The sequence below is a fragment of the Erinaceus europaeus genome, chromosome 1 (genome assembly GCF_950295315.1).
Source record: "Erinaceus europaeus chromosome 1, mEriEur2.1, whole genome shotgun sequence".
Classification (NCBI taxonomy): domain Eukaryota; kingdom Metazoa; phylum Chordata; class Mammalia; order Eulipotyphla; family Erinaceidae; genus Erinaceus; species Erinaceus europaeus.
The window spans coordinates 95,906,816-95,933,268 of NC_080162.1; the positions used below are offsets into that span (position 1 = coordinate 95,906,816).

The 26,453-nt window shown below is 37.1% G+C and overlaps 1 protein-coding gene across 5 annotated transcripts in view; it reads left to right on the top strand.

Moving 5' to 3' along the window:
* The window catches only part of MAPK8 (mitogen-activated protein kinase 8), a 78,567-nt gene that overhangs the window by 41,940 nt on the left and 10,174 nt on the right, over window positions 1-26,453 (top strand). For 2 of the 5 annotated variants that reach the window (XM_007526470.3, XM_007526472.3), the window contains exons 2-10: window positions 959-1,128; window positions 3,418-3,547; window positions 10,561-10,619; window positions 10,713-10,851; window positions 16,573-16,738; window positions 20,378-20,449; window positions 22,755-22,937; window positions 23,223-23,347; window positions 23,999-24,062. In XM_007526470.3, the coding sequence (XP_007526532.2) occupies window positions 959-1,128; window positions 3,418-3,547; window positions 10,561-10,619; window positions 10,713-10,851; window positions 16,573-16,738; window positions 20,378-20,449; window positions 22,755-22,937; window positions 23,223-23,347; window positions 23,999-24,062 (1,108 nt within the window). Of the gene's footprint in view, window positions 1-958; window positions 1,129-3,417; window positions 3,548-4,569; window positions 4,744-6,659; window positions 6,764-10,560; window positions 10,620-10,712; window positions 10,852-16,572; window positions 16,739-20,377; window positions 20,450-20,814; window positions 20,887-22,754; window positions 22,938-23,222; window positions 23,348-23,998; window positions 24,063-26,453 lie in introns of those variants that run through there. The other 3 variants (XM_007526471.3, XM_007526473.3, XM_060191318.1) reach the window with 2 other exon arrangements.

Here is a 26,453-nt window from a genome sequence, read left to right on the forward strand (position 1 = left end):
TTTATTTATTTTATTAATGAGAAAGATAGGAGGAGAGAGAGAGGGCCAGACATTACTCTGGTACATGTGCTGCCGGGGATTGAACTCAGGCCCTCATGCTTGAGAGTCTGGTTCCTTAACCACTGCGCCACCTCCCGGACCACGGAACTATCTACTTTTGTCTAGTAAATATGGGTGGTAAGTTTGTTAGTAACAATATTCAGTTAGGTAGAAAAAGACCACCCACACTGTGAATCAGATAGTTGGTAAAAAACTATAATCAAATTTTTGTTACTGGGACAGTATTGTGCTGCTCTGTGTTTGCCAGGTATATATGACACTACATGAGATTGTAAATTGTTTTTGCATGAAATTTATCGACTTAACATAAATTTTTTTCTCTTTTTTTATTGGGGAATTAATGTTTTACATTCAACAGTAAGTACAATAGTTAACATAAATTTTTAAGTGCTCTATCATAAACATTTAAAAATAATTTTTTAGTAAGATACATTATTTTTAAATTGGAGAATCTCTTTATCCTAGTAGACATTTTTAAATTATATTTTTATTTAATTATTATTGGATAGAGGCAGAGAGAAATAGAGAGGGGAGGAGGAGATAGGGAAAGAGAGACACCTGCCAGCCCTGCTTCACTACTTGTGAAGCTTTCCCCCTTGAGTTGGGGACCAGGGTCTTGAACCCGGGTCCTTGCGCACTTTAATATGTGCACTTAACCAGGTGTGCCACCGCCTGGCCCCTCCTAGTAGTCAGTTTTATTTGTTTCTACCGAAGTTTGTTCTTTTAATATAGCAAATGCTAATCAGGCTCTGTGGTATTTTTCCTTTCTTTCTAATTGTGTTTTTTAATCAAAGCTCTTTAACAGTCTGCATTACTGTCAGTGAACAGGGTAAAGACTTGAATTTTAAGCTTACAAACAAATTATTTTGTTAACATAACATTTTATTCAACTTTACAGCTTCTTGGTGAACTTTTGGATGAAGCCATTACGTTAATCGCTGCCATCATGAGCAGAAGCAAACGTGACAGCAATTTTTATAGTGTAGAGATTGGAGATTCTACATTTACAGTCCTGAAACGTTATCAGAATTTAAAACCTATTGGCTCAGGAGCTCAAGGAATAGTATGGTAAGTTTTTACTTCCAAAAGTTAAGCAAAGAAATGAACATTGCATCTTTAAATCGTGGTTAAATACTTGGCCATAAACTGTATAGAGACAGATAATCTATATTTGAGAAGAGCAAGTGACGTGATTGTTAATTCCATATTTACATTTAGCTTCATAGCAAATTGTTTAATAAGAAGCATCACTTTGGGGGCCAGACAGTGGCACACCGGGTTAAGTGCACATAGTATAATTGCAAGGATCCCGGTTTCAGCACCCGGCTCCCCACCTGCAGAGGAGTTGCTTCACAACTGATGAAGCAGATCTGCAGGTGTCTATCTTTCTCTCCCCTTCTCTATCTTCCCCTATTCTCTCAGCTTCTCTCTGTCCTCTCCAATAGTTAAAAAAAAAAAAAAAAAAATGGCCTCTAGGAGCTAGGCAAGCCCCAGTAAGAACCATGAAGGTAAAAAAAAAAAAAAAAAAAAAGGCACCAAGCCCCAGTAATCACCATAAAGGTTAAAAAAAAAAAATCACTTAATCATTTCATATATTTATTTTTGGTTAAAGACAGAGAAATTGAAATGAAAGGGAGATAGAAAGAACACTGCTTCACTGTTCATGAAACTTCCCCACTATAGGTTGCAGCCAGGATCTTGAAACCAGATCCTTGCACGCTGTAACGTGCGCTCTACTGGGTGCACCACCACCTGGCTGGTAATCATTGAGACTGTAACAAAACTCAGAGAATGAAGTGAGCTGATAACATATCACTATATGTATTTCAAAACTCGTGTGCATCTTTTAAAATTGATTTTACAAGTTAACTTCTATAAAAAGCCTAGGCTTTCTACATCAGGACAATTCCTTATCACTGAAATGCGAAACATTAATCAGGGCACTTCTGTGATCACTTTAGTTATCGTGCTAACTTTAGATCGTGCACCATTTATAATAGCAGGAATTGATGACTGCATGAAGTTTATCAGTAGGAGAATATGATTCATACAGAGAAATGCTGTATACATTTAAAATAAAGTGGAGCTTTGTGTGCCAGTAAGGATAACTTCAGAAACACAGTGCTGAATTTAAAATAAAAATTCAGAATATACATATATTATTGTAGCATGTATGTATAGATTTAAACATGCAAAATAGTACCACATAGTTATGTATGCATATGTATATAGAAAAGTTTTAAAATTCTGAAACACTGAACTCATGATAGTGGCTACCTCTAGGAATACAGAAAGCAAAAGGACTTAACTTATAATAATATGTTTCTTCGTGAAAATACAGAGCATTTCTGGGAAAATATTAAAATCTAGTAAATCTGTGCAGTGGAAATATTGCATTTTTTTTTAATCTTTTCTGTTTGTTTAAAGTGATTTATGATGTCAAAAATACCTGACATTACTTATATTGATTGACTGGTTAACATTTTAGCCAACCACAGTTATGTCTTATTCTTAAAGTTTTAGCTAGACTTTATGACCAGCTTTGGGCAAAGCACTTAAACTCTGATCTTTCATCAAGCTGTGGTGAATTCAAATGATTTTTAAAGACCCTTTCAGTCTTAATACTCTAAGTTTAAGGTGCTTTATTTTCTTAATGTACTTAGTTTCTTTCAGCTGTCATGTTTCCTCAGTGTCATGCAGAAGAAAATCTGAAATGTAATGAGTATGTTACATTCCCCAGAATGATGGGTGTTTTGTTAATAGTTATGAAGCATCTTTTAATGCCTTGAAATCTAAAAATTCATCTTTACAAATATCTTGATTTTTAATCTCCTGAAACAAATTTTAAGTGCTACTTATATTACGAATACTCTTTTATATAGATATCCCTTGTTTCTTTCTATATTTATTACGTTGTATACAGAGATGTACTATTGTCAACTTCTTCAGCAGATATTTAAAGTAGATTTTGTATTCTTTAGCTTCTCTATCTTAAGTTGAATAGGAACAGTGTGGAAGAGTCATTTAGGCTTTAATCTACATATTGGACATGAATACTTATTAAACATTTGTGTCTTGAGTGCCATTGCATACTAGATGGATTTTAAAGGCCAACAAATGAATAAACAGTCACTGTCTTCCCAATCCATTGTTTCTTTTAATCTACTAGAATTTTAAGAAACAATTAAGTGTTGCTATATATTGTTGCAATATCTGTAATAGATGTACAAGAAATATGTTGAGTATCAAAGACTGTAAATTGACACAGTTGCATTTATCTGTGGAGACAATGGGGATTGGTCTGAATGTTTTATAAATTCAGGTTAACAGACTTTATTGCTTTTTAATTTCTTACAGTGCAGCTTATGATGCCATTCTTGAAAGAAATGTTGCAATCAAGAAGCTGAGTCGGCCATTTCAGAATCAGACTCATGCTAAGCGGGCTTACAGAGAACTAGTTCTTATGAAATGTGTTAATCACAAAAATGTAAGTGCGCATTTTATAATGTTTCTTAAGTATATAGATGAAATCAAGATTTGTTCATGAATACATGAACATTAAAAACTAAAAAAAATTAGGAAAAAAAATAGGGTGGATTTGTATGGGGCAATATTTTGAATCATTAAACCTTATTTGTCTAACGGTATTTATAAAATAAAGCAAATTTAATATTTTATTATTGCAAATAACAGTTCATCACACTTTTGAGAGCTAAATATGTGTGAATCTCTATTGAAGTTATTTGGTTAGCACCGAGGGGAAAAAATATGGGTGTCAAAACATAGGCACTTTAAGAGAGCTTAGCATTTTATTTTGAATATAAATCAAATACATAAAGAGTAAATATGGGCGCCCAAGGACCTGGGTTCAGGCCCCTAGTCCCACCTTCAGGGAGAAAGCTTTATGAGTGGTGAAGCAGGGCTGCAGGTGCCTCTCTCTCCTCTCTCTCTTCCTCTCTCTCTCCCCCTCCCCCCTCTCTCTCCCTCCCTCCCTCTCTGTCTCCCCTCCCCTCTCAATTTCTTTCTGTCTCTATCCAATAATAAATAAATAAATTTTTAAGAAAGAGTTAAATATCAAATATAAAAAGCAGTAGTTGTTTAATTGTCAAGTTATAGTAGATGGGAATTAAGTGCTGAGATTCAGATGAGATGTCTGTGTTCTCCAACACAATGGGAAAGCTTTAGGGAAGGGTAAACCTAGAGTATTTTACAAAGAAGGGATAAAAATTGGACTTTTGAAGCAAGGGACCACCAAGAAAGGTCCTTTGAAAAGGACTGAGCTGAAGACTAAAGCCAACCAGTGACAGTGAAGTTGTTGTGTCAGCCATTCTTGTTATAGGTAGGAACCAGGAACATTGCTTGTCAAGATTTTGTTGATGGCTTCCTTCTACCCTTCTACCCTTGCAAGAATTCCTCATCCTCCTTATAATCTTTTTCATGGTGTTGTCTTAGTTTTCATGCTGGAGAGATGACTAACGACTCCTACCTCTTTTGCCTGGGTGAATTCAAATTAAGAGGGCGCTATATTTCTAAATGGAGAGCATGGAAAACTTGTCTCATATGATTAAACCTCCGGTGGGTGTAGCATACATCCAGGTAATACCCCGAGGATTTTGATGACAGCTGAAACAGAACAGGTGCTCAACACATTTGTTCAGTGAATGAGTGTAATACTAAATATAGGTGAGTCAGTAATGGTAGTTCCACTCCCTTTGGGATAGATGTTTTTCTAAAGCCTTGCTTTTTAAAAATTTCTTATCTCACACCTCACACATTGTTTTTCTGTTGATCTATACATGTCTTTTCCCCCCTACTTTTTTTTTTTTTTTTTTGCCTTCAGGGATATTGCTGGGGCTTGCTCCTAGAGGCTATTTTTTTCCCTTTTGTTGCCCTTGTTGTTTTTGTTGTTATTGCTGTCGTTGTTGTTGGATAGGACAGAGCGAAAAAGATGGGGAGAGAAAGATAGACACCTGCAGACCTGCTTCACTGCGTGAGAAGCGACCCCCCCCCCTGCAGGTGGGGAGCCAGGGGCTCGAATTGGGATTCTCGCGCCAGTCCTTGCACTTTGCACCATGTGCGCTTAACCCCCCCACCCCCCCCACACACACACTTCTTTTTCTTCCTGTTTCTTATCTTCCCTTTGTCTCTCTCAGTAAAATATACATGATGTAAAGCTTTCCATTTTCGGCTGAAGAGAGCTGATTATAGGTAAAGCACATGCCTTACATTGTGCTGTCCAGATTTGAGGATCAACACCATGCTGAAAAGTGCTGGGTACTGGAGGAAGCCCCTGTGCTATGGTTTCTGTCTTTCTACCTGATGAGAAAGTGGCCCCAAGCAGTGACATTACAAATATGCAAGATCCCAACTGCATAAAATAAATACTGTCTCGGCCATTTTTATGTTTACCATCCAGTGGTGCTAAGTACACTTTTTTAATTTTGTCATTGCATTGAAGAGGGGATTAATATTTTACAGTTGTTGATATGTGGGTCCAGTTTCTCATCTCCCCAGGATACGTATCTGTAAAACATTCTCACCCCCAACTTAGGTCCCCCTTCACCATCGTGTATCAGGACACCAAAGCCCACCCTCCCCACCCCAACCAGAGACTGCCCCCTCCCCCCATTAAACCTCTTCCCACCCTCCTTCCAGAGTCCTTTGCTTTGGTGCAATTCACCAAACCAGCACAAGTTTTACTTTGTTTTTTCTTTCTGTTTTGTTTCTTAAGTTCCATCTATGAGTGAAATCATCGGATGTTCATCCTTCTTTTTTTGGCTTGTCTCATTTAACATGATTCCTTCTTAAGTATACTTTATTACTGTATATTTCCCACACTTTTTCAGAGGTGACTTTGAGCTGCTTTTTCAACTTGATCCATATAATCTCTCACTGCATTATATCTTGAGTAGAATCCTCCAAGAGGAATTCAAGAATACCAGCCTACTGTTTTCTTCCTTGTATATTAACTTTTAACTTGTTGACTTCACTTCTCAGTTAATAGCTAGACTAGTTCATCAGTAATTTTACATAGTCTGCAAAAATTACATGTCTAAATATAAAAATGGTTTACCACTTCCCAATTCTTAGTCTTCTTTGTATGGACATTATTATTAGAGACATTTTCAAAAAATGCCTTTTTGAAATTTTCATACTTGATTGCATTTTTTTCATCTACTGCTGTTTTTCTTTGTTGTTTTTAGTGGAAAAAGGAAATAAAGTTTCCCAGTTACTTATATTAAATAGCTCTAACATTATATTTTGGGTTGTAAGAAAAGGCATGGCACATTTTCACATACAAAACCAGAAAAATACATCATGACTTTTCCAGCAACCCAGTATATAAAAGGCATGTTTAGGTTAATAATTACTTTTGCTTCTAGTAATCTTGCTTCTTCAGATCAGTCATATACTACTCATTTAATCAGTCTGTGGATTTTGTTTGGCCTTCTAGTCTATTATTGATTATATAATTTCTTTTTAAAAAGATAAGACAGCTCTGTTTTAATTTTTTTGGGGGTGGTAGGTGGGTGGGTGTGCTGGGACCTCACACAGGTGCGATTCCACATCTCCCTGCCAACGTTTTCATTCTTTTTCAGAGAGGGAGAGATACCACAGCACCACTCCACATACCATGGAGCTGCCCCCAGTGCCATGGTGCTCCCAGGTGGTACCTGGACTTGAGCCTGGGGCCTCACCCATGGTAAGGTGTGTGCTCTACTAGATGGCCTATCTCCTTACTCAGTTACAAATTAAGTTGAATTTACAATTACATTGAATTTTCAGTGAAATAGTTTTAGTCTATTTATTGATGCCTGACCATAACCAGCCAGTCATGGAACATTTTCACCACCTTATTTCACCAGCCCTTATTCTTCTAGCTCTCGTTCTCCCATCTTCCAGTCACCTCAAACTCCAAGCAGCCATTTATCAGCCTCCTTTCTGTCTTCCTATGCCATTTTTCTTTAACATCTTTCTACACCTATTGTAGTTAGACTTATTTAGAGAAGCCAATTGGATTCCATTGGGCACCATTTACCAGTCCCTGTTCAGGCGCCATTTGCTGGTCTAACAACCAGGGACTCATGGCTGAGCTGGGGATGCAGTTCAACAATCTAATCTCTTCTAATCTCTCTTCATTAGAAAGCTCTGTCCTTTATGTCTCCTGAGGTGCAAGTGTCAGGAAGAGGAAGTATGTAGGATAGGGGGTGGGGAGAAGGAAAACAGCGCAGGAATCAGTGGGGATTAAACCAATGAAAACAATGATTATGTAAATAGACCACAGCCTCAAGCAATGTAACAAATGTTGGTATGCTTCTAAATTCTGCTTCTAAGACCCCTTTTGTTACTTTGCTTGTTACTCCCTATCCTACGTACTTCCTCTTCCTGACACTTCCACCTCAGGAGACATAAAAGACAGAGCTTTCTAATGAAGAGAGATTAGAAGAGATTAGATTGTTGAACTGCATCCCCGCTTGTAAATAAAGATTGAACTGCATTCCCAGCTCAGCCATGAGTCCCTGGTTGTCTGTCTCCTGCCTGCGAAGCTAGACTGGCAAATGGCGCCTGAACAGGGACTTGCAGGATTCCCTTTTGTGTTTGTTTTGTTTTTGTTTTTATGGGACTGGGACCTCCCACGTATATGATTTAAGTGCTCTGGGTTAGGTTTTTGTGTTTTGTTTTGTTTTGTTTTTTCCTGTTCAGACCTCTATCTGAAGCTAGGGTTGTGGTGATCCCACAGGATCAAAACTTCCTCTCTCGTCATAGTGCCTTTGGTGTGGTGCCAGGGCTTGAGACTGTATTACACTCATGACCGTGCAGGCACCCTACCCAGTTGAGTTCTCTCTCCAACCACGAGTCCTTATTATTACTTCCTCTGTCTTACAGGGGTGTTTTGACCATTTTAATCTTAAAATCACTTTTCTAAATGAATTCACTGAACAAAATACCTGAATGCCTTCTTAAGGAAAGTTTTAGGCTTATAGATGGCACTAGGCAAACATTTTCAGAGTCTCTGTCAGGTACCTCCCACCTGTTGTGGCCGTAAAAGGCAATAAGATACAATTTCTGACAAAGATCCTTGTTAGATGTATTTAGATGTGACTGTGGTGAAAATATGTCAATTCTGCAGTGTTGTGAACTTAATAACAAGATAGAGGGACAAAGAATCACATGACTGCTCAGCTCTGTTGAAATAAGGATTGGGGGCTTTCAGAGACTCTATAATAGCTCTCTTTGAATATAGGTAAGTTTCATATATGTCAACCATAGGGAATAATATGTATAAAGGCATTGTGGATTTTAATAAACAGCATTCTTTAACTTAATTTGACTAAAATGTCCAGTTTAATAGCGATCTTAGGAGATGAAGTGAGTTGTTGCCAGGGAGGACTTTCACTGTACTGCAAGGGCTGAGGGGTTGGGATTTATTGGTTGACATTACATTTTTGAGGAAGTGAATGATACAACCAACCATTTCCTGTACTGTCCATAAGCAGCAAAATTGTTAGGGGACTGACTGTTAGAAGTGTAATCTTATTATGAGTAGTCTAGATGAGATATTAGACTCCTCACACCATATAGCAGCACAGGGGGTGATGAGAAAAGATTGAAATTCAGACTGATGGTAGAAGGGATAGCTCCTCCTCCTCCTCCTCCTCCTCCTCCTTCCTCCTCTTCTTCTTCTTCTTCTTCTTCCTCCTCCTCTTCTTCCTCTTCTTCCTCTTCTTCCTCTTCCTCTTCTTCCTCCTCTTCTTCTTCTTTTAGAAATTTATTTTTTAACTTTTTATTACCTTTATTTATTGGATAGAGACAGTTAAATTGGGGGGGGGGGAGACAAACACCTGCAACACTGCTTCACCCTTCACAAAGTTTTCCCCCTGCAGGTGGGGACCAGGGGCTTGAACAGAGTTCTTTGCACATTGTAATGTGCACTCAACCAGGTGTGCCACCACCTGGCCTGGAATGGCATTCTTACAAATATTTATTCTGGTGCAAATTTTGAAAAATACATTAGAAAAATAACAGCCTTTCATTGTAAAACAAAACCAAAAAAAAAAGCAGAGGAGGAGGGAAGGAAGGACTTTGGGAAATAAGGGGCATAAGTAGGAATGATAATGTAGTAGGTTATAATTGTAAAACTTCTTGTGCCCTGGCAGTGTGTTTCTGAAATTCATAAACTGAGCAAGACCTTTTAATAAACATTTAGAAACCATCCAGTTAGAGGTGTTTGGAGAAAAGGATCCAGTGTCATGAAGGAAAGGGTACAGGTAGGTGGAAGGGGGAAAACAAGCAGGATTAGAGATAGAATAGTGGGTATGCTTATGCATGAAGCAGTGGGACCACCAGGCAGTGTGGCAAAGTGCTGTGTTATGAAAAGTCTGAAGAAGGAGAAGACTCAGACCATATAGAGAGGTTGAGTTGGACAAGAAACTTCTAGAAGAGATTTATACGCTTACAGCTCATGCAGTGGATTCTATAATGGGAGGGCCTTGTAGTTCAGTGTTCCTAAGTGGAATGGAATCTGTGAAGTTCTTATGATAATAGGAAAATGTTTCAAGATTTTACTTTTCAGTGCGGTTTTAGACTGAAAGCAAAATTTAAAGAAAGGTGCAGAGATAGACCAGGTAGCCCCTCGACATACCCATACCTATACCCCAACTAGCCACATGCCTCTCCATTGCGGCACCTTTGATAAAATCAGTAAACTGGGGGCCAGGTGATGGCACACCTGGTTAAGAGCACACCACAGTGTGCAAGGACCCAGGTTCACCCCCCGTGGTCCCCACCTAGTGGGGGGACGTTTCACAAATGGTGAAGCAAGACGGTAGGTGTCTCTCTGCCTCTCTATCTCCCGTCCTCTCTCAGTTCCTCTCTATCCAATAATAAGTAGATAAAAATAACATTTAGAAAAATTAGTAAAGTCACTTAAGTCCAAAGTTTACATTAGTGTTCCTCTTGGTGTTGTATATCCTGTGGGTCTGAAACAAATGAACGACGACATATCTGCTGTTAGAATATTCTGCTGAATGTTTTCACTGTGCTAATGATCCCTTTTTACTCTGCTTCCTCCCTTTCCCCCAATCCATGGACCAAACTTGAAATGTTGGGGGGGGGGGAGAGACCTTAACTTATAATGTTTGAAAGCTTTGGAGCTATTGAATTTTTATTTTCATTTTTTTGCATGGGGTTTACAGTATTATAGAAATGTAGGGATATAGTCTTACATCCATAGGTGCCGCTAAGACTCACCACCCCCACCCCCAAAGACGTAGTGTTAATGTGCCAAAGATATCCACGACCTATACTCTTTTACTTCCCTTCCCATTCCTTCTAATAGTCATCATAGATTTCACAGGATCCGAGTATTATTTTTGCAAGCTTGTTTGTTTTGGTTATTTATAATCCACATGCAAATGAAACTATGAAAGTTGTTTTTTTTTAATGAACCAACTAGTTTTTGACTTTTCTGTCTACTTTCTCTTTCTGCTTTTGCCACAGATAATTGGCCTTTTGAATGTTTTCACCCCACAGAAATCCCTTGAAGAATTTCAAGATGTGTAAGTATTACCGTTCAGATTTTGTTATGTTAGTGCATTCGTCTTTTATTATTGCTATACACTTTAGCTGTCATCTTTTTTTCACCTGTGAAGTTACATAGTCATGGAGCTCATGGATGCAAATCTTTGCCAAGTGATTCAGATGGAACTAGATCATGAAAGAATGTCCTACCTTCTCTATCAGATGCTGTGTGGAATCAAGCACCTTCACTCTGCTGGCATTATTCATCGGGTTAGTAGAACAAACTGCGAGCACATTCTTTTTTTATTCATTGAAGTAAAATTAACTCAACATGAATTTAGATATTTTAAAGGGTGTAGTTAGGGACCGGGTGGTGGGGTACCCAGTAGAGTGCACACATTACAGCACATAAGGATCTGCGTTCAAGCCCCTAGGCCCCACCTGCATTGGGGAAGTGTTTTATAAACTATGAAAGCAGTGTTGCAGGTGTCTTTCTTTCTCTCCCTCTCTATCTCCTCCTTCCCTCTCAATTTCTTTCTTTCTCTGTACAAAAATAAATAAATAAATAAATAAATGAAATAACAGCCATCGGGAGAAGTGGATTCCTTGTGTAGGCACCAAGCTCCAGCAATAATCCTGATTGCAATAAAACTATAGATATGTATTTAAAAATAAATAAAATCTGCAGTAATTCAGTGGCATCTAGAACATTGACAGTATAGTACAACCGCCATCAATATCAAGTTTCAAAATGTTTTCATTGCCCTGAAGCAACCTTAATTGCTTAATTAAACCATTAGGTAGTCACTTGGCATTGGCTTCTCTCCCCAGGTACTGGCATCAAGTCAGTTACTTTTTTTTTTAATTGTTATTTATTATTGGATAGAGACAGAGAAATCAAGAGGGAAGGGGGACATAGAGAAGGGAGCAAGACAGAGAGACGCCTATAGCCCTGCTTCACCACTCACCAAGCTTTCCCCCTGCAGGTGGGGGCTGGGGGATCGAACCTGGGTCCTTTGCACACTATAATGTTTGAATTTAACTAGGTGTGCCACTATTTGGTCCCCTTAGTTATTTTCTGGGTCTCTGGATTTGCCTATTTTTATATTTCATATAGATGGAACTATACAATATATGATTATTGTCTTCTTTAACATAGAATAATGATTGCAAATTAGTTCAAATTGTATATCATTTTTTTATGAGTGGAGAATATTGTATTTAATATATTGTATTTTGCTCATCCAAATTGGTTTATTTTCCACCTTAATTTTCTAGAGACTATACCATGTTACATTCCCAGGAACAATATAAGAATGTTTCTGTTTCCCTAAATCATTTGTTAGTACTTAAACAAACATATGAAAAAATGCTCCAAGTCATTATTGTTAAGAGAAACGCGAATAAAGAAAACAATGAATTATCACTTCACTCCTCTGAGAATGTCATACATAGATGCAATAGCAACAACAAATGCTGGGAGGTTGTGGGGGCCAAGGAACCCTCCTGCACTGCTGGTGGGAATGTAACTTGGTCCAACCTCTGTGGAGAGCAGTCTGGAGAACTCTCAGAAGGCTAGAAATAGACTTACCCTATGAGCCTGCAATTCCTCTCTTGGGAACATATCCTAAGGAACCAAACACACCCATCCCAAAAAAGATGTGTGTGCACTTATGTTCAAAGCAGCACAATCTATAATAGCCAAGACCTGGAAGCAACCTAGGTGTCCAACCATGAGTGGCTGAGAAAGTTGTGGTGTGTATATTCAGTGGAATACTACTCAGCTATTAAAAATAGTGAATTTACCTTCTTCAACTTAGAGCTTGAAGGACTCAATGTGAAGCAAGTTAAGCCAGAAAGAGAAGGATGAGTAAAAAGATATTTATCTGTAGGTTGCTTAGGTAGCTTTGCCATCTGAACTATGTTTAGTATTTCAGACCATGAGCACAATTTCCAGATTGTATTGGTGTACTTGGCCACCATACCAAAATAGCAGAGACTGGGTGGTTTAAAACAACAGAAATTTATTTTCTCGCAAATTTGTTCTGATGAAGCCTTTCTTCTTGGCTAACAGATAGCCACCTTCTGATTTTGTTCTCACATCATCCGTTGTCTGTACAGCGAGTGAGTGCTTAGTGTCACTTCTTTCTTGATAAGTACTCTATTTTTTTTTTGCACTGGGACCCCCACCATTATGTTCTAGTTTAATATTAATTATGATCTAGTTTAATAATTTCTTTCTCAGGATTTATCTCCAAAAACAGACACATTAGGGATTAGAGCTTCATCACATGAAAGGTGGGTGTGGTGCACAGTACAACACAGTTGTTCTGCTTTAATGTTTTAAAATATTTTTGTTTATTTATTTAGGATAGAGACAGAAGTTGAGAGAGTAGCAGGCAATAAGACAGACACCTGAAGCACTGTTTATCCACTCATAAAGCTCTCTCCCCCCACCCCTGGTTATTTAAGACAGTCTTTAAAAAAATTACTATCTTTATGTACTTACTGGATAGAGACTGTCAGAAATCAAGAGGGAAAGAGGAGAAAGGAAGAGAGAATGACACCTGCAGCTTTGCTTCACTCCTTGCAAAGCTTTCCCTCTGCAGGTGGGGGACTTGAGGCTTGAACCTGGGTCTTTGTGCATTGTAATGTGCACTCAACTAGGTATGCTACCACCCAGCCCCGAACTTAGTCTCTTTTTAAAAAATTTTATTATCATTATTTATTTATTGGCTAAAAACAGCCAGAAATTGAGATGGAAGGGGGTGATAGAGAGGGAAAGAGACAGAGAGACACCTGCAGCCTTGCCTCACCACTCTTGAAGCTTTCCCCCTGCAGGTGGGGGCCGGGGGCTCAAACCTGGATCCTTGCACACTGTAACTCGTGTGCTCAACCAGGTGTGCCACCAACCGGCCCCGAACTTAGTCTTTCTACCACAGCATTGCTGAGCTCTAGCTTATGGTGGCACTGATTAAATCTTTGACCTCTTTTTTTTTTTTTTTTTTTTTTTTTTACTTTTTTGCCTTGAGGGTTTCATTTCTTTTTCTTATCAAATAACTTCTAACTATATAAATGAACATACTACAGTTTATTTTATCTTTTCATTGGTGATTGAACTTCTTTCCCCAGGTGGGGGTGAGGGGACTGAAAGTTAAGTCTTCGATTTCCTTTTCTTTTTCATTCTCTTAGCAACAACGCCCATAAAAGTCACATATTTTACTTTATTTATTTACTCATTTTGAAGTTTTAAATGTCTCTTTTTTAATGTTTAATGAGTGATTTAATAATGATTAACTTGATTTCAAGGTATAATTCCATATAATAATGATTAACTTGATTTCAAGGTATAATTCCATACAGTTCCCACCACCATAGTTCCCTGACCCATCACCTCCATTGGAAGCTTCCCTTTTCTTTACCAGAGCACTGCTTAGCTCTAGCTTATGGTGGTACAGGGGATTGAACTTGGGCATTTAGAGCCTCAGGCATGAGCGTCTTTGTTATAACCATTATGCTATCTACCCTTGAGAGGTTTTAAAGAATACTTATTTCACCATGGTTTAGGTGGTTCTGAATAAATACAATGGAATCGATGACTGGACCCTTAACAGTACAGTTCAGATGACCTAGCTAGGTCCCTTCTAAAATCATCCCAAGTAATTAATTACACACACCCTGCTCTACCCAGGATCCTAGACAAAAAAAAAAAAAATGTTTTAAATAATGACAGACTGGTTAGCTTGCAGTCAGAGTCTTGCCTTATTTAATAGCATTATAATTATACTCTAGACATTATTTTTTTAAAAATATTTATTCCCTTTTGTTGTCCTTGTTGCTTTATTGTTGTAGTTATTGTTGTTACTGATGATGTCATCATTGTTGGATGGGACAGAGAGAAATGGAGAGAGGAGGGGAAGACGGGGAGAGAAAGAAAGACACCTGCAGACCTGCTTCACTGCCTGTGAAGCAACTCCTCTGCAGGTGGGAAGCTGGGGGATCAAACTGGGATCCTTATTCCGGTCCTTGCACTTGGCGCCATCTGTGCTTAGCCCACTGCACTACCACCCAACTCCCTAAATAGACATTATTATAGCTAATAGTTAATTAATTATAATCACCACCAAAGGTCATTTCATTAACATAAACTCAGGTGTTGAAATGGCTTTTTGTGCGTAATTGAAAAACACTCTTTTTGTCTTGTTTCACTAAATGTAATGATACCTGTATTTGATAAAGCCATTTGATTTAATCTAAACCTATGCATAATTATAAGTATGCTAAACATATGCTCTTCTGATTGATTATATTATAAAATTGTCTTTTAGATTCATTTTTTTCTTTTGTATTTATTACTGGTTTTCAGTAAATAAATATCAGTAACAAAGGATATGCTTACTCTTTGGACTTTCGATTTATAATAGTATACATCATTCACAGGCAAAGTGTGTTGATCATGAAGTCATTGCACATGAAGGTTGATGGTGCTACCTTTTAAAGATTATAGACAAAATTCTTGAACTCTAGGGTCAGTTGGAAAATTACTGGCAAAAACATTTGTGGCATTAATTTCATAGATTAGTGGCACCTAAATAGTGGTGTCCTCTGTGGATGCAGAAAAATTTTATGAAGAAATTTATTTGGGGGCCAGATGGTAGCGCAGTGGGTTAAGCACACATGGCACAAAGCGCAAGGACTGACATAAGGATCCAAGGATTCTGGTTCTAGTCCCCTACTCCCCACCTGCAGGGGGTCACTTCACAAGCGGTGAAGTAGGTCTGCAGTTGTCTTTCTCTCCCCCTTTTTGTCTTCCCCACCTCTTTCGATTTCTCTCTGTCCTGTCCAACAACAGCAATAATATAACAAGGGCAACAAAAATGGAGGGAGCGGGAATGGCCTCCAGGAACAGTGGATTTCATTGTGCAGGCACTGAGCCCCAGTGATAACGCAGGAGGCAAAAAAAAAAAAAAAAAGAAAGTCATGATTTCATGTGGGAAATCAGTAATTAAAAAGATATGATTATTTTGTCCTTTAGAATTGAGCATGTGTGTGGCGTGGGGGGAGTAGATAGCATAATGGTTATGTAAAGAGATGCTCACGCCTGAGGCTCCAGAGTCGCAGGTTCAACCCCCTGCACCACCATAAGACACAACTGAGCAGTGCTTTGTTAAAATAAAATAAAATAAAATAAAATAAAAAATAAAAAAGAATTGAGCATGTGCCAATATGAATGTTTAAATGATGTTTGTTTGAACTTAGAGTGACTCACTGGTAATTGGTAATTTCTAGATAAAGTTTATTAGATCTTCTAAAAGATTTTTAATGCTGGTTATTTGGTATAGATGTGGATATTAATGTTACCACTGATTCTCTTTGATTATAATGGTTTCTGGGTGAATTTTGAATTAACTTTTCCAAATTACTGTTATTCTACTGGATCAAAAATTTATAGTTATAGTTTCTAGTCAAATAATACTAATTTATCTGATAAATGTATGTATCCACAAGTGTAAATGCCATCAAGTTAATTTCTTTCTTTTTTTTTTTTATTATTTATTCCCTTTTGTTGCCCTCGTTGTCTTATTGTTGTAGTTATGATTGATGTCGTTGCTGTTGGATAGGACAGAGAGAAATTGAGAGAGGAGGGGAAGACAAAGAGGAGGAGAGAAAGATAGACACCTGCAGACCTGCTTCACCGCTTGTGAAGCGATTCCCCTGCAGGTGGGGAGCCGGGGGCTCGAACCGGGATCCTTCAGCCGGTCCTTGTGCTTTGCGCCACCTGCGCCCAACCCACTGCGCTACCGCAGACTCCCTCAAGTTAATTTCTTAAGGTTGCCTATTATAGTGGATCTTTTTTTATTATATGTCAGCATGTTCCCTTTATACCGATAGAAGTGAATTTCGCATGGATTGTTTTATAAGTGATATAACTTGTGAATTGCAAAATATTTGTATATGATAACAGCCACTTTTTTTTTTAATCTTTTGAAGGACTTAAAGCCTAGTAATATAGTAGTAAAATCAGACTGCACTTTGAAGATTCTTGACTTTGGACTGGCCCGGACTGCAGGAACTAGTTTTATGATGACACCTTACGTAGTGACTCGCTACTACAGAGCACCAGAGGTCATCCTAGGGATGGGCTACAAAGAAAACGGTCAGCAAGCACTTTTTATTTGTAATACTGTTAGAATTTATTTGCTTGTGCTTATTAGAGGTCTTATGTAACTAAGCCAAAGTGCTAGTTAAATGTCCATCACTGTTTGAAACACTTCTCAGGAGTTGAAGGTAAATATGAGTTTTGTCATAAATACTTGAAAAAAATAATAGGCCCTTCTTATTTAAATAGGTACATATCAGTACACTCATTGGATAAGAACTCCCTGCCGGGAGTCGGGCTGTAGCGCAGCGGGTTAAGCGCAGGTGGCGCAAAGCACAAGGACCGGCATAAGGATTCCAGTTCGAACCCCGGCTCTCCACATGCAGGGGATTTGCTTCACAGGCGGTGAAGCAGGTCTGCAGGTGTCTTTCTCTCCTCCTTTCTGTCTTCCCCTCCTCTCTCCATTTCTCTCTGTCCTATCCAACAATGACAACAACAATAATAACTACAACAATAAAACAAGGGCAACAAAAGGGAATAAAAAAATAAATATTAAAAAAAAAAAAAAAAAGAACTCCCTGCCATGGTCCCAGAAACAGAATATATGCCACTTGTCTGGCTGTTAATTTGAAAACTTAATCTTTAGTAGTAATCATGATTGTATTTGACATTTACACATATTTAAGCTCCAAGAAGCCGAAGTTAATTAGCAGAAGCACTTAGTTTGCATTCTAAGATGTACTATAAGGCTATGTTAAATCAGCTTCCAAGATTCTTAATGACTAAAGGATTTTATCTTAATTTTCTTTCCTTTTCTGAGATAATTAAAACCAAATGTTTTAGACATTTACCATTATTATTCTTTTGTTATTAAACATGCTGCTCTGTTTTTTTTTTTAATTTTCTTCCTAGAGTTATCTTATGTTCTATAGAATACAATGAGTTTAATTTACTGTTAGATCTTTTTGTTTTTTAAGAATTGATACTTGAGGTAACCAACATCAATGTTGCTTTTACATTTGCTATACAATCATTTATTATTGGAGCTAGGTGGTGGCACACCTGGTTGAGCACACATTACAGTGCGCAAGGAACAGGGTTCGAGCCCCTAGTCCCTGCTTGCAGGGGCAAATCTTTGCAAGTGGTGAAGCGGTATTGCAGGTTTCTCTCTGTCCCTCCCTCTCTGTCACCCCTTCCCTCTTGATTTCTGGCTGTCTCCAATAAATAAAATAAAGATTATATATATATATATAATCATTTATTATCAAAGATATTGTTAAAGTGTTGCTGTGTCCCCAGCTCATGAATACCTGGCTTAATAACTTTGTTTTAGTTATCTTTTATTGTAAGCCCCTTTTTTGTAAAGCATGCTGTTTGGAAAGTATAATAAAATACAATTAAGGTACTTAATAGATTAAGAAGTTAGACCCTTTAAAACTAGTTTTAGGGGGCTGGGTGTTGGCACACTTGGTAGAGTGCACATGATACAATGCACAAGGACCCAGGTTCAAGCCCTTGGTCCCCACCTTAAGGAAGAAAGCTTCACAAATGGTGAAGCAGTGTTGCAGGTGTCTTTCTGTCTCTCTCCCCCTCTACCACCCTCTTCCCTCTAGCTTTCTGGCTATCTCTATCCAATAAATAAAGATAATAATAAAATTAAGAAATAAAACTAGTTTTATATGTGTATTAATTAGGCCTATCCAATATAGGAAAATTTTCACTGACCAAGGTAGTGTCACTACTTTTGTTTACAGTTTTTGGAATCTGCTCAATTTTCCCTAAGTTACCTATAAACCTGTATCATAGATAGTTAAAGCTTGCCATTCTTTAATCTCTAGTGGGAAATTTTTATTATAGTCTATTTTTGCCAAAAATAAAAACCCTGGAAAACTTTTCCCCTATACAGATTTATGAATTTAAATCTTCTTTAAACTTTATTCTTGAAAGTTGAATCATGTAAGATATATGTAAATATAAAAAGATTTGTGTATTTTAATATGAAATTTTAGAGGAACTTAGTTCCACAGGATTTCCAGAATTTATTCCAAGTTTAGTTCCTAAGATACTATAATGAGTTGGCATATTTTAATTTCTTAAACTCTCTCATATGGGGAAAGTGAATCTTTTTAGTAGTCATCCCTGCCCTTTTTCTCTTTTGCTATTAAATTATTTGTTCTTCTCACTTCATAAAGAGATACATGTATCTTTTTTTTTTTTTTTTACTTTTATTTGTTTATTTATTTTTACTCATTTATTTTTTTCTCTAGAGCACTGCTCAGCTCTGGCTTATGGTGGTGTGGAAGACTGAACCTGGGACTTTGGAGCCTCAGGCTACAGTCTCTTTGCACAACCATTAATTGTTATCTACCCCCACCTTAAAGGAGAGATAACAGCTACCACTCTGGTACATGGCATCAAACTTGGGATCTTTTGCTTGAGAATGCAATGCTTTATCCACTGTGCCACTTCTCAGACCACCACATTTCTAAGGCTTATAAATAACGTTATTCTTCCCCCCTCTCCTCCTATTAAACTTTATAAGCATCTCCTCTCTGCTGTTTTCTGATTTTCAAACTCAAGGGTAGAAAGTATCAGATTGTGTTGATAACTTGAATGAGACCGATGGAGACCCACAAATTCCTGATGTATTTATTATGAGGGGGTGAGGGGGCTCAGAGAGAGAAACACTTTACATGATGCAGAGAGAGACATTACTCTTATATTGTGTCACTTGTGCTGGAACTTGAAAAACGTAGGGCAGACATGTTTGGTGCTCAGTAGATTCAAATGGGATTTGAACTGTGGTAGCTAGTTGCCCATTTCTCTGTCTAGTAGCATTATTTTCAGCATTGATATAGTGCCCCCATGTGAAGTTTATGTGGATATGTAAGTCAACTGAGTAGAAGTTTTGTAGATAATACATCTGCAGGAACTTTCATAACTGTTCAGGCTAAACTAACTCCTTAAATCAAAAGCTGTTGGATTCTGTTGGCTTAAAAAAACTCTTAAGTAGAATTCATGAAATATGCTATTTTAAACTAAGTTTTATTAATCATTTATCCTCTACATACTTGTTCTTTTTGTGATAGAATAAATATAGCATGACTCTTAGAAAACATGATTTATTTCAGAATAAGTCTAGAACTTCTCTAATTTATAAGGCAGTTTGAAAGTTTCTGGAGAGCTTTCGATTGAACTTTTAAATTGTAGTTATTCATACAAGTACATTTTCTCTGTCAAATATTTTGTACTGGATTATTTCTGCTTTTTTTTTTTTTTAACTTAAAGAGAGAGTATAATGCACAGTTAAGCTTCAAAAAGGATATTGGGGTTTTTTTTTTCTTAATTTTGGTACCTCATTTTCATTTTCCGACTGATTTCCAGAGTTTATATTAGTTTAGTTTCATGTCTTGTAAACCAATTTTCAAAGATAAAATGTAAAGATTTTTTACATATTTGCTGTGCATAACTCTCACTTTAAGTGAGACAGTTTAAAAGGCCGCACTTCACATTTGCTTTTGTGAATCAAAGCCTTTTGAAAAATATTTTGTTTTAAATTATTCCATGAGCTGAATTAAAATCCCATTTTTCTTTTTGTGATGTTTTGCAGTTTTTCTATAATGCAGTCATATTATGCTTCTTTGATTTTAACAACCTTTGCTTTGCTTCTCCTTCTTTTGTGCTGCAAACATATAGTGGATTTATGGTCTGTGGGGTGCATTATGGGAGAAATGGTTTGCCACAAAATCCTCTTTCCAGGAAGGGACTGTATCCTTGTGCTGCTGCAGCAGTTTACTTAGTTAGCTGATGGATTTCCTTATGTTTCATAATGAAAATGAACATGGTACATTCACTTATCTGGGTTGTGTTTTTGTTTTTTAACAAAGTTTGTGGCTGTTATAGTTCAAAAATTGTTGAGACAAAAAGCTAAGATTTGTAGGCTGCATATGGCAGTAGGACATACAGTCTCTGCTGGTAGTTAGAGCACATTCACTGTCACTCATTTTTATTTTATACTGCTTTTTATCATTTTAAAGTATACGTGGTGTATGTGTGTGTGTTTTTATGTTTATATATTTTCTTTTATTTTTAACCAAAATTTTTATGTTAATGTCATTGCATTTTGTTTTCAGTTGACATTTGGTCAGTTGGGTGCATCATGGGAGAAATGATCAAAGGTGGTGTTTTGTTCCCAGGTACAGATCGTATCCTTATCTTTGGCCTAAAATGTAGCCTTTAAAGGTCAAAATGTATGACAGCAGTTCACTTTGGTCAGGTATAATGTATTTTGCCTCTCCCTAGTAATAAAATATTGTAAATTAAATTACTCTTTTTTAAAATATTGTAAATAAAATTACTCTTTCAAAATGCCACCTGCTATTTGACATAGCCTTTCCTTCATTTACTGATTGTTTCATATGTTAATTCTGAAAATTACTCAAGTACCCACAATTACTTTCTGGCTTTGAGTAGATTTGTCTAACCTAAATCAAAAAATCACAGCTTGCCTTAAAATTTTCTAACAATTAGATAAACTTGAGTAAATCTAGAAGCATTTAGGGCTTACTATGAATTTTGAAATTGTCTGTTGCTTTTGGTCATCTTTTTATTTTACCCTCCCCCCCCCTTTTTTGTTAATGTTCAGTGTTTTTTTTTTTTTTTTGTTCTTGTCTCATTACTCAACATAACATAATCTCCACTGAGAATTTTAGCAGTAATAGTTGTATATGATAGATTTAGGTTGATTCATGATTTTTGTTCACACTGTTACTTTTAATATGTATATGAGTAGCCATTTATGTTTACCAACTAGTAAAGCTTAGAGTTATTTTTTAAAGGAAAAAGAAAAACCTTATTAAGTAACAAAAATTTTGGTCTCAAACTACAAGGTTTGGGGTACATAAGATAACCACAGGTAGGACTCAAAATTCAGTAAGTCTGAGAGCTTTTTTCTTAGCAGTATTAAGTGTTGGTTTAAGTTTATAATTTTATGTGGCCAACAAATGATGTTAGAAATATCCAAATGACCATTAGTAGAAAAAGTTCTCCATCTTTAGTCTTACAGGAAGGACTTGAAGTACTGTAAAGACCAGGAAGAAGGTGACTTACCAAACTACTAATTCATTTTCATAAGTTTCAGAGTTTTAAAATGTTAATATCAGTGCAGGCTTACAAAATGGCAAAAGAAAATTGCATTTGTATGAAAGTCATTATTTTTAATGCTACTGATCTTTTTCTGTCAAGATATAAAACTGAATAATGTAAGGTGGAGTTTAAGAAATATGCTTACGGGGCCAGGTGGTGGCGCACCTGGTTGAGCGCACATGTTATAGTACACAAGGACCCAGGTTTGAGCCCCCAGTCCCCACCTGCAGAGGGAATGCTTTGCAAGTGGTGAAGCAGTGTTGCAGGTGTCTCTCTTGTCTCTCCCTCTTTATCACCCCCTTCCCTCTCAATTTCTAGCTGCCTCTACTCAGTAAGTAAAATAAAGATTAAAAAAATTAAAAAAAAAAAGAAGTATGCTTACATATTTAAATTTTATTTCTCATCCTCTGGGAAATATGTTTTCTGATATACTGAAAGACAAATTTAGTATTGTACAACTGTGTGCAATTCACATTTAGAGTTACTACATATTGTAGTTAATTTTTGGAGTCACCATTCTCATTTAGGATTTGTTAGTGTAAGCTTCTATTTTTATAGTAAAGTTAGTATTAGTAGAAATGCACAAACATAACTAAATAAAGTTATTATTTAAATGAAAGACACACTCACTCCAAAGCACTGCTCAGCTCTGGCTTATGGTGGTGCTAGGGATTGAGCCTCAGGCATTAGAGTCTTGCATAAATGCTATCTCCCCAGCCCACACATTGAATCCAGCTAACAGTATTTGTCTTTCTCTCATCTGCCCACCTATAATCACTGCTTTTTGCAAGGTGGCTGTAAGATGCAATACTTATAACTGCCACATTCTTTAATATTCTTTAAGTATAATTTTCTTGTTATTCCAATACAATGTGATTATGTGTTGAACATGAGATGTGGAGTGTTTTTCTTAGCAACTTCATATTAGATATTGATCAGTGGAATAAAGTCATTGAACAGCTTGGAACACCATGTCCTGAATTCATGAAGAAATTGCAGCCAACAGTAAGGACATATGTTGAGAACAGACCTAAATATGCTGGATATAGTTTTGAGAAACTCTTCCCTGATGTGCTTTTCCCAGCTGACTCGGAACACAACAAACTTAAAGGTACTTTTTATAAATATTTGTTTAATCTAACTCTGGGCATGTATTGATGCTCTTATGGAATACAACTCAAGATTGCCTCTGGTTGGTAGAATGAGGCATGAGTGAATTTTTTTTTTCTGTAATTCTATATTTTTAGTTGTATGTATGGCCTAATTTAGTGAAAGTCATTCCTTTTTTAAACATAGATTTTTTTTTAAATGCATAGTAATTTCAAGTTTCTGAACTGTATTGTAAATGTCAACTCCTTTATGAGATGCATGTCCATTACCGTCATTGTTCTTGCAGCCAGTCAGGCAAGGGATTTGTTATCCAAAATGCTGGTGATTGATGCATCTAAAAGGATCTCTGTAGATGAAGCTCTTCAGCACCCATATATCAATGTCTGGTATGATCCTTCTGAAGCAGAAGCTGTAAGTTTTTCTCTTAATATTTGAAAATTATGTTGTACTCTTAATAGTTTCAATCAAATTTATATTTGGAGGAGACATCTTGATTTTAAATGAAATATAGATAAATGTGATACTTTTCTGCATTAGTATCTAAATACCTTGTTAATGAGCATACTGAAGACTGTCTGCACACAGTAAAGTTATTTCTAAATCTCTTGTTTTCTTCCTTTGATTCCTGGCCTAATGGCAGGAATGGTGATCACTCTAGAACATCCCAATTTATTATAAAACAAATCATAGTGTCCAAAGCATTTCACAGTAAAGAAACTTACTTTCTGTGCATAAGGTTATTGATGCTGATTAGTCTTTTTTTTTTTTTTTTTTTACAAGCCTAATATATCATATAGATACAAAGAATCTACCCAGGCTGGCAAAATAGCTCAATTGGATAATGTATCTGTGTGACCATGCATGGGACCCAGCTTCAAACCCAGCTTGCCCTACACTGGGGGAAACTTGGATGTTGTGTATCTTTCTATTTTTCTATCTCTGTGGGGACAAGTTGGCCTAGAATGGTGTCAAAGTTAGTTGGCAATGAGAAAAATTAAACAAAAGAAGAATTGCTATACTCTCACTAAGCTAACTCAGTTACTGTTGCCTTGTATTTTTCAGCCACCACCAAAGATACCTGACAAACAGTTAGATGAAAGAGAACACACAATAGAAGAATGGAAAGGTATTATTCACCAGACTCTTAGACATGAAGCTGAAAGAACTTCCTACTTTTCATGTTAATTTGTTCATTGTTTTTAGATTATTGAAAGATTTTTGTGTGCGTGTGATTCACAACTATTTGATACCATGACTATTAATATTTTTACAGAAAGGCTCTCATTTTACCAAATTAATACTAATCTCACATGTTCCCTACCCTAGAAACAGGTATATTAGTGTTTTGTGGAATATTTATGTTCTTTGGTATGTACCATACCAAATATGCTTTTAATACTTCTTCCTTCTCTACCACTCAGTTTTAGCCACAAATGGTTTCATATTAGACACACTTGCTTTGTTAAGTTTCTTTCTTTCTTTCTTTCTTTCTTTCTTTCTTTCTTTCTTTCTTTCTTTCTCTCTCTCTCTCTCTCTCTCTCTCTCTCTCTCTCTTTCTTTCTTTCTTTCTTTTTACCTCCAGGGTTATTGCTGGGGCTGGGTGCCTGCATCACCACTGCTCCTCTCCTGGAGGCTATTTTCCCCTTTTGTTGCCCTAGTATTGTTGTTATTGTTGTTGGATAGGACAGAGAGAAATGGAAAGAGGAGGGGAAGACAGGGGGAGAGAAAAACACCTGCAGACCTGCTTCATCGCCTGTGAAGTAACCAGGGACCCTCCAGATGGGGAGCCGGGGGCTCGAACTGGGATCCTTAAGCTGGTCCTTGTGCTTCACGCCATATGCATTTAACCTGGTGCCCGCTTTGTGGATTTTCTATATCCAACTCACTCTTGGCTTGTGTTTATTTGATTAAATTGTAAAAGAAAAAAAGTCCTGAGCTGTTTGTTCTTGTGCCTATGTGAGAACATGATTAAAAGTAAAACCTTAGAAGATTTGCTGGGCCAAAGGATATTTTTCACTTATTACCAAGTTACTCTCCAAAGAAATTCTAACAACTTATACTTCTCTCAGCATCGTATGATGGGAGTATCTTCCTCCCACCCCTGGCCCCAACACCACGACCACCTTCCCAATTAGAATGAGTTAATTTTTAGGCTTTACAAATCTAGTAGAAGAACTTTGAGCATGCTTAAATATTAATTAATAAACATTGAATAGTTTTGGAAATGTCAAAATTTTCTTTAAAAAGAGTGCCTGGAACATTAGGGTCAAACAATTTCTAGTTTCTGTTTACCTTCTTTTGTATTATTGTTACATAGCGCCTTGGAATTTGGAATTGCATGTGTTTGCACAAATCAGTCAACTCACACTTTTTTTTTCCCTGGCTGATCTTAAAATGAAGGAAGAAGACCTGCTACTAAGTACTGTGTACCTAAATTCTGGAAAGGCAAAATGGACTGAGGAAGGATAGACCTAAACGTTGATCAGCTTATAGGAGGAAAGCATGTAATACTTTCTTCTTAGGTATAGACAGACATTTGTTTTCTTCAGGAGACATATTTAGACTTTGAAGAAACTACCAGGATGATAGAAATGAGTAGAGACTAGTGTGTGCATGTATGTGAAGAGTAATATATAAAGATACAAGTAGAGTGTGTGTTAAGAGGTTTAATCTGTTCATTTTTATATGTCATTACATTTCCATTATACATTGTATTTCATAGACTCTTGGTGGACTGACCACCATTTGGGTCTGGGGTGATAGCTCAGCTTGTTAAATCTCATAACTTGGTATGTCTGACACCCCCAGAATCTTAAGGGCTCAGTTCTCAGTACCACCTTAGGCCAGAACTAGGCAGTGCTCTGATCTCATAAGCTGCCGGTTTAAAAACATACTATATTATTTTCCACCAAGAAAAAGAAGACAGTTGTACTGCACCTTTGATTAAAAGAGGCAACTCAATTTCAGAGATACTAAGCAGAGGGGAAAAGTATATCTTAAAATCTGTGAAACAGAGACAAGCTTTTGTGCATACAAGTATATATCTGGCTTTTGTTTGTTTGTTTGTTTTTAATTGTTACTTTAAGAATGTTTGCCTTTATTGGGGCCCAAGGGGTAGTGCAGCAGGTTAAGCGCCCATGTCATGAAGCACAAGGACCGGCCTAAGGATCTCAGTTCGAGCCCTCGGCTGCCCACTTGCAGGGGGCTCACTTTACGGGTGGTGAAGCAGGTCTGCAGGTGTCTTTCTCTCCCCTCCTCTGTATTCCCCTCCTTTCTCCATTTCTCTCTGTCCTGTCCAACAACAACAGCAATAGCAACGATAACAATAATAACAGCAACAAGGACAACTTTTTAAAAGGGGGGGTGGGATGGCCTCCAGGAGCAGTGGATTCATGGTGCAGAGAGCCCCAGTGATAGATAGCCTTGGAGGCAAAAGGAGAATAAAAGGATGTATGTCTTTATTATGGATCCTTTTCTCCTGATTGTGTTCTTCTAAAATCTACTTAAGACTTTTGAA